This window comes from Arabidopsis lyrata (assembly GCF_000004255.2).
Source record: "Arabidopsis lyrata subsp. lyrata unplaced genomic scaffold ARALYscaffold_4, whole genome shotgun sequence".
Taxonomy (NCBI): Eukaryota; Viridiplantae; Streptophyta; class Magnoliopsida; order Brassicales; family Brassicaceae; genus Arabidopsis; species Arabidopsis lyrata.
This window is the reverse complement of record NW_003302552.1, coordinates 21,122,472-21,128,829: the sequence shown is the minus strand read 5'-3', so window position 1 is coordinate 21,128,829 and position 6,358 is coordinate 21,122,472. Positions and strand designations below refer to the sequence as shown.

General features: G+C 39.2%; 2 protein-coding genes across 2 annotated transcripts in view; both read right to left on the bottom strand.

The window, feature by feature from the left end:
* LOC110229016 (clathrin interactor EPSIN 2) overlaps positions 1-3,936 on the bottom strand; it is a 5,734-nt gene extending 1,798 nt beyond the window's left edge. The window contains exons 1-13 of the mRNA XM_021027700.1: positions 3,804-3,936; positions 3,180-3,309; positions 3,042-3,093; positions 2,781-2,860; positions 2,614-2,692; positions 2,431-2,514; positions 2,168-2,313; positions 1,592-1,900; positions 1,343-1,384; positions 1,157-1,255; positions 899-1,083; positions 402-637; positions 1-323 (exon numbers count right to left, since the gene is read on the bottom strand). The exon at positions 1-323 is cut by the window's left edge and continues 23 nt beyond it. Coding sequence (XP_020883359.1) covers positions 1-323; positions 402-637; positions 899-1,083; positions 1,157-1,255; positions 1,343-1,384; positions 1,592-1,900; positions 2,168-2,313; positions 2,431-2,514; positions 2,614-2,692; positions 2,781-2,860; positions 3,042-3,093; positions 3,180-3,214 — 1,670 coding nt within the window. The 5' untranslated portion in view covers positions 3,215-3,309; positions 3,804-3,936. The remainder of the gene's footprint in view (positions 324-401; positions 638-898; positions 1,084-1,156; positions 1,256-1,342; positions 1,385-1,591; positions 1,901-2,167; positions 2,314-2,430; positions 2,515-2,613; positions 2,693-2,780; positions 2,861-3,041; positions 3,094-3,179; positions 3,310-3,803) is intronic.
* A 1,100-nt stretch (positions 3,937-5,036) lies between these two features.
* Positions 5,037-6,358, bottom strand: LOC9317956 (extensin-2). Its single transcript, XM_021027699.1, has 2 exons — positions 5,514-6,358; positions 5,037-5,422 (listed from the first exon to the last, which is right to left on the bottom strand). The coding sequence occupies exon 1, from the start codon at positions 6,234-6,236 to the stop codon at positions 5,550-5,552; it is 687 nt and encodes a 228-aa protein (XP_020883358.1). The 5' UTR covers positions 6,237-6,358; the 3' UTR covers positions 5,037-5,422; positions 5,514-5,549.

The window sequence follows — 6,358 nt, the reverse complement described above, 5'->3', positions numbered from 1 at the left end:
CCCGATTGTACTGGAGGTTCAGATGTGGGAAGAATGCCAGCAAGAATATCTATACCACTCTGAGATGTAGCAAACTGCTCTTGAGGAAAACCTGGTGAGTTCGATGGAGGTTGCACATTCTGAGAAGCAGGATCAGGATTGGCAACGGCGGAAAATGAGTCTCCAAAGCCAAAGTTATGAGCAGTATCAGGATGTGAGACCTCTGAAGTGAAGGCTGGAGGTGGTGGCTGGAAAGAAGCTCCAAAATTCTGCTGTGGGATTGAGTCGGTGTCAGTAGAAGTGAAGGCTTTGAAAGGAGAGTCACCAAATGGGTCATCAAATGGCTGCATAATCCAAACAACAGTCATCAATAATCATAGGAAACCATCATAATCTTCAGAGTCCAAGCTCAGTGTATATACCTGAGTTGATGGCTGAGATGTAGAAAACGATGGAGCTGGACCAGCGTTTGCTTGTCCATCGGTTTCAACATAGGCAGAATCAGCTGGTACAATGGCCAATGCGTTTGATGAAAATACATCTGCAAGGGAGCCAAGCAAGTCCATCTCAACACTGTTTGAGGTGGGAGGGGCAGACATAGAAGTCACAGTTGGAGGAGCTGTAACACCATCTGTAGATGCATATGCTGGAGGGCCAGCTGGAAAAGTAAAGAAACACAACGGCCACACTCAGAACTATATAGAAATATACCATACAGACATGAGAATACAATCATACACCCTCCAACTAAGCCTTGAAACATTTACTGAAGTAGTTATTGAATAAAGATTTTCTGGTTTAACAATGAACATTAATCTCTAATTCTCTATGCTGCCAACGAGTTTGAAAAAACTAAGAAACTATCTCAAGATATAAAAAAATAGCAACTAAGAATTGCAAGACTTTGAGTATGCTGTACCTGAAAACGCACTGCGTGGATCAAATTCATCGAAAGTCTCAACTTTCTGAGAAAGTGATTCATTAACAAAAGTAGCAGCTTTATTGTCTGTGTTGGTTCCAGTTGGCGGAGAAGTAGCAGCAACTTGTGGGGGAGGAGGAGAAGCAGCTCCTGGAGCAGTAACTTGTGGGGTCTCCCCACCATCCCTGGCATAGAAAGATTCATCAGCGCCAAAAAAAACCAAGGTAGCTCTCAATTTGCAAAGCAAAAAATTATCACCTTTCACTATATACAGGGCTGCGTGATTCACTGACAGCTTCTTCGTAACTGGGTGGAGCGCCAATATTTTGTTCAGAAAACTTCCTCTGGAGCCCCCCTCTACCATACAATCCCGAAAGAAGGTGAGATGAGTTGTCATAAAATAAGAAAATGCCTAAACTTCAGCAGAAACATATCAGAAATTACCTCCCATCCTGAGAATTATCATCAGCTCGAGCACCACTGCCCCTACAGGACAAAAACGAGTGTTTCCATTGAAATTTTAAAAAGGTGGGTCCGTATTAATGGAACTAGGCTAAGAAGATGCTCGAAATCGTGCTTTTAAAAATCAAGGACATCTACGCTAGTATTCTAAACAAAAATAATCTTCAAAATTGTCCCCTTCCTTTTTTATTTCAGGTATCTAGGCGAGCTAAAACTTAAAATCAAACATACCGTGATGACGAATGGCCATCATCCTCCCGCTCTCTTTCCGAACTCCTACCTCGTGACCCATATTGGTAGTTATCAACACTTCTGCTCCTTCCCCTGTAATCATCATCCCTATTACCATCTCTCCCATACCGGTCTTCAGAGTCTCTGGAATGACGATCTCCATCACGACTATTTCTATCATCATCTCTGTAACCATATTCTCTTTCTCTACCATAACTACTTCGCTCTTCATCCCGGCTTCCGTAATCATATTTGTCCCCATATCCGCCTGAAGGCTTATACATCCCACCTGGTGCTGAGCTGCGATACCTGTTGTAAAAATAATGTACGTTGATATGTTCAGCATATTTTGAATGAACCAAAAGACATGTCATTTTCTTTTCTCGAGTATAAAAACTTTCAATTCAGAAGCTAATACGGTTAAAGGGCCACCACCACAAATTAATAGACTACTGAGAGGCAAGATAATAATTGAAAGCCACTAGCAACAAGAAATCAAACGAGTGTCCAACGAGACTCACACAGAGAGAAAATTATCTACCAGTTCCAGAAAGATACAATGACAAGCAAACTTACTTATCTCTGTTAGCAGAGGCCTTCTGTCTGACCTCAGCTATTCTTTCCTTGTCATTCACCAACGCCACCAGGCTCTGTGATTTCTTCCTAACATTGCTTCCTTGATCTCTACCACTGGAATCAATATACTGAAAATCGGACAATGTCTGCCACAAGGAAAATAGACATATATGAGTAAGATAGTCAACTACTGAGATATAGCACAAAAGGATTCTCTTGAAGTTGAATACTTCAAAAAATAATATGCTCCGGGTGGTCATTACCGAAATTTGATATGCACGTTCTCTAATCTCGTCTATAACACGTTCTGATCCATGACCAACCATGTACTCCAAAACTGTCAAAGCCTGAAGGGGAGAGATAAAAGGTCAACAGCATGAAATACTTTCGTCACTGGTACAGAAATTCGACACGAATTAAGCCAGCAAGACATTAATATTGTTTACCTTATAGACATGCCGCCAGTTTTTCCCGGTGTCGCTAAGGCGTTTCCATAAGACCACCATGATCAGCTGGTATTCATGACTGCAATAGAAGTAACATTTTTATAATTCCTGTGCAGTGTGCCAGAATTACAGCAAAATATAGCAAGTTGGAAGGTGGTGGTAGTTACTAATTTCTTGAAGCTTGCGCAAGATCAGCAAGAAGTGATCCATGTGGACCCCATGGCTCATTGCTAGTAGCATCTAGAACCTGAAGAAACAACATAAAAATATGATGGACATCTCGCTTTAAAGTTGTTTAGCAAGACGATGAATGCAATCAAGATAAGCTCTCTATTTATATTTTTTTGAAAAACCGTTTACAAACAAATCATGAAATTGATCAACTCAAGCATATCTAAATCAACAAAAACCGAAGAGCATCCTTTTACCTTCTGTTCAACTCCAGGAACTTTGAGCACTTTCTTGTTGACCTCTCTCTTACTGAATAAATGGAACATAAAATCAAGCATCCCGTTAATGAAACAAAAGAAATAAACCACACACAATTCGGGTACGATAATTCTTACAGGTCTCTAACAGTTTGGCCGAAGACTTTCTTCATCTTCGTATGTGTTCCAGGAACAAGAGTATCTAAAACAAAAATCTATTAAGCACCTTCTATGGAGTCTGTTGTATAACTCGTATGAGCAGCTTTATCTGTTAACGTTCCAAACAAAGATATAAATCACCACAAAATGTATAGATAGAACCAAAAAAAAAAATTCATCGATTACAACGAATCATTCTTCAGCATAACCTCACATTTCAACTTATTGACCATCAAAATAAACGAGAGCCAATACATGAAAATTGAGGAACGGCCACAAATCAATCAGGCATGATCGAGTATTTCTTTGTTCAGATTCAACCTTAAAAAGTCTCAAGGAAGCTCGGAACAAAAATTTCCGAATTTTGCCAAAATCAAAGGGATAAAGAGAAGAAGTCAAAATCAACAAAAATCCGAGTCCTAAGCAGACTAAAATTCAAACGGTAACAATCAAAAGTCGAATAAAAAGGAAGATTCTCATTCAACACAGATCTTAGAGCTAATAACATCCGTAAATAAACGTCCACAATATAGAATCACATCCAACAAGATCAACCGGAAATTTCAAAATGAAAAATTAGATCCAAAATAACAGGAATCTGACCAGAATCGGATCGTGGATCTGTGAAGAGGAAGAAGAAACGCTTGTGTGATATCTCTTTCTATCTTTTGAAGGTGGAGGAGATTGTCTCTCCTCTCTTTTCTGCGTTTAGCTTTCGCCTCCTCTCTCTACAGAATTTCGGTGTTAGAGAGAGAGAGAGAGAGAGAGAAGAAGAAAACAGCAGCCAGAAGGGAAAATTCAACACATAGATAAATTAATATACAAAATCAAATAGTAAAAAAAATCAAAGTATGTAGAATAATACTAAGACAGCGCAACTAAACACGGAGAATGGAATATTATTAAGGGCTCCAAATCATATAATGTTGGTCATTTGAAATTCACAGCTGTTTTTTTATTCATCTTCGTATATCTGTATTTTTATTTGAGCAAAAAAAAAAAACATAATTATTACTTTGGTCTAACCACGTTTTATAAAGTTTCTATTCTCATATACAACAGTTTGGAAATGAGAAGATACAATATGCTTTATTCCAACTTTATTTTTGTGACAAATATGCTTTATGTCTAGTGGAGTTGGAAGCTACTAGACCTTATCTATTTCAGTATTGTTGAATATCAATATCAAAGTTGTGCTTATTAGCTTCGTTAAATTTAACTTATCATTATCAAAATAATTTTGGGGTGATTTATCAAAATCAACTTACGAAATAAAGGTGCAGGTGTTGTTGCCAAACAATCACAAAATGACTGTGACAAAATATTTGGAGGCAAATATACCAAAATACGTTAGTCAATGGGCCTCAAATCAGCTTGTGCTATCCCAAAGCCCAAAGTACACCACCACTTACAGTATTTCGAATCAAATTCTTTAGCACTTGGTTTTCATATGCTTTTTCGTTCCATGTTTCGATTAATAAACTAAAAGATGACTTTGATATGAATTCATTTCAACAGACAACAGGTTTACATTTTATTTCAGAATGGTTTCTTGACTCCGATTAGGTTTTGTATTAAGCATATAGAATAGTAGTGCTCAATATAAGAAAAAAATCAAATAAAAACAAAAGAATAGGTGGAAATTAGTTGAATGAAAGTGATTCTCTGACGTATTACATAGCAGCACAAATGAGATCGAAGAGTTGTGTTACTTCCACTTTCCCACCTTTTGAAGCAATGATAACTTTTTTCTGTACGAACAGATCCAAACGATGTCAAAAGAATGTCTTTAACTTTGTCGTTGGAACTATGTTTTAAGGTAGAAAATGCGATGACTGTACATCCAATAATCGATAGAAAGAAGAAACTGGAACTTTGTTTTATATGCTAACAACTCTTTCATTACATTAACGGAAGAATAACAAAATAGAAAATGTATGCACAACAATTAAATTACCAAAACCCTTTTTTCACTTAACAACAAAAGGGAACAAAGAAGAGTATGATACGATCTAAAAGGGTCTTGGAAACAATTTGACTTGATGAAGACGCAAAGATAATGATGCACAAGTGGAAGATGAGCGACATTGAAGAAGAGGAAGCGATGTGGATCGTTGTTAGAGATGTTTTGTTTCTGATTTCCACGCCACGATCCTTATTTGGTTCACTTCTTCTTCTCTTTGACTTTGACCCTTCCTTTATTTCATTATGTAAAAGAAAACCTGTGCGGAGAAGATATTGAGATTTTATTTAGGGGACAATTATTAGAACGGATAATGGAGTAAGTAAAAAGTATAGGATTGTTGGACTTACTTGAATAATTGGGAAATTTTGTTGAATTTGACGAGCCTAGTAATGTGTGGGAGGTGGGGGAGAAGCGTAGATGTAAACGGGAGGTGGAGGAGATTTTACCGGTGGTGGTGGTGAGCTGTAAAGGTATGGTGGTGGTGGAGATTTCACCGGAGGTGGTGGTGAGCTGTAATGGTATGGTGGTGGTGGAGACTTGACTGGAGGGGGTGGTGAATGGTAGTAGTATGGGGGAGGAGGGGACTTCACCGGAGGGGGAGGTGAGTGGTAGTAGTATGGTGGTGGAGGGGATTTCACCGGAGGGGGTGGTGAGTGGTAATAGTATGGTGGTGGTGGAGATTTCACCGGAGGGGGTGGTGAGTGGTAATAATATGGTGGTGGAGGAGACTTCACCGGAGGAGGTGGAGAATGGTAGTAATACGGTGGTGGAGGAGACTTCACCGGAGGAGGAGGAGAGCTGTAAACATAAGGAGGGGGAGGGGATTTCACTGGCGGCGGCGGTGAATGATAGTAATACGGTGGTGGAGGAGACTTAACCGGAGGTGGTGGTGATTTATATTCATAAGGAGGTGGAGGAGATTTAACCGGAGGAGGTGGAGATTTATACTCGTACGGTGGTGGAGGAGAACTATAGTAATAAGGTTCGGTAGCCATAGCCGAGCCAACGAGTAACGCCAACATGGCCACTACCCATTGAGCCTTGGCATGACTCCATGCCGGAGTCGCCATTCTTCACCGGATAATGTTCAGTCTTGGCTACGACTTTTTTCTCCAAATTATTAAAGAAGAAAAAATTGGAGAAAATGTTTTTATTTTTGAGGAAAGATGAAGAAGAAGTGATTGATTGTGTT

Coding starts and splice junctions, on each gene's coding strand:
- LOC9317956 (XM_021027699.1), bottom strand. CDS start 6,236: ATGGCGACTCCGGCATGGAGTCATGCCAAGGCTCAATGGGTAGTGGCC.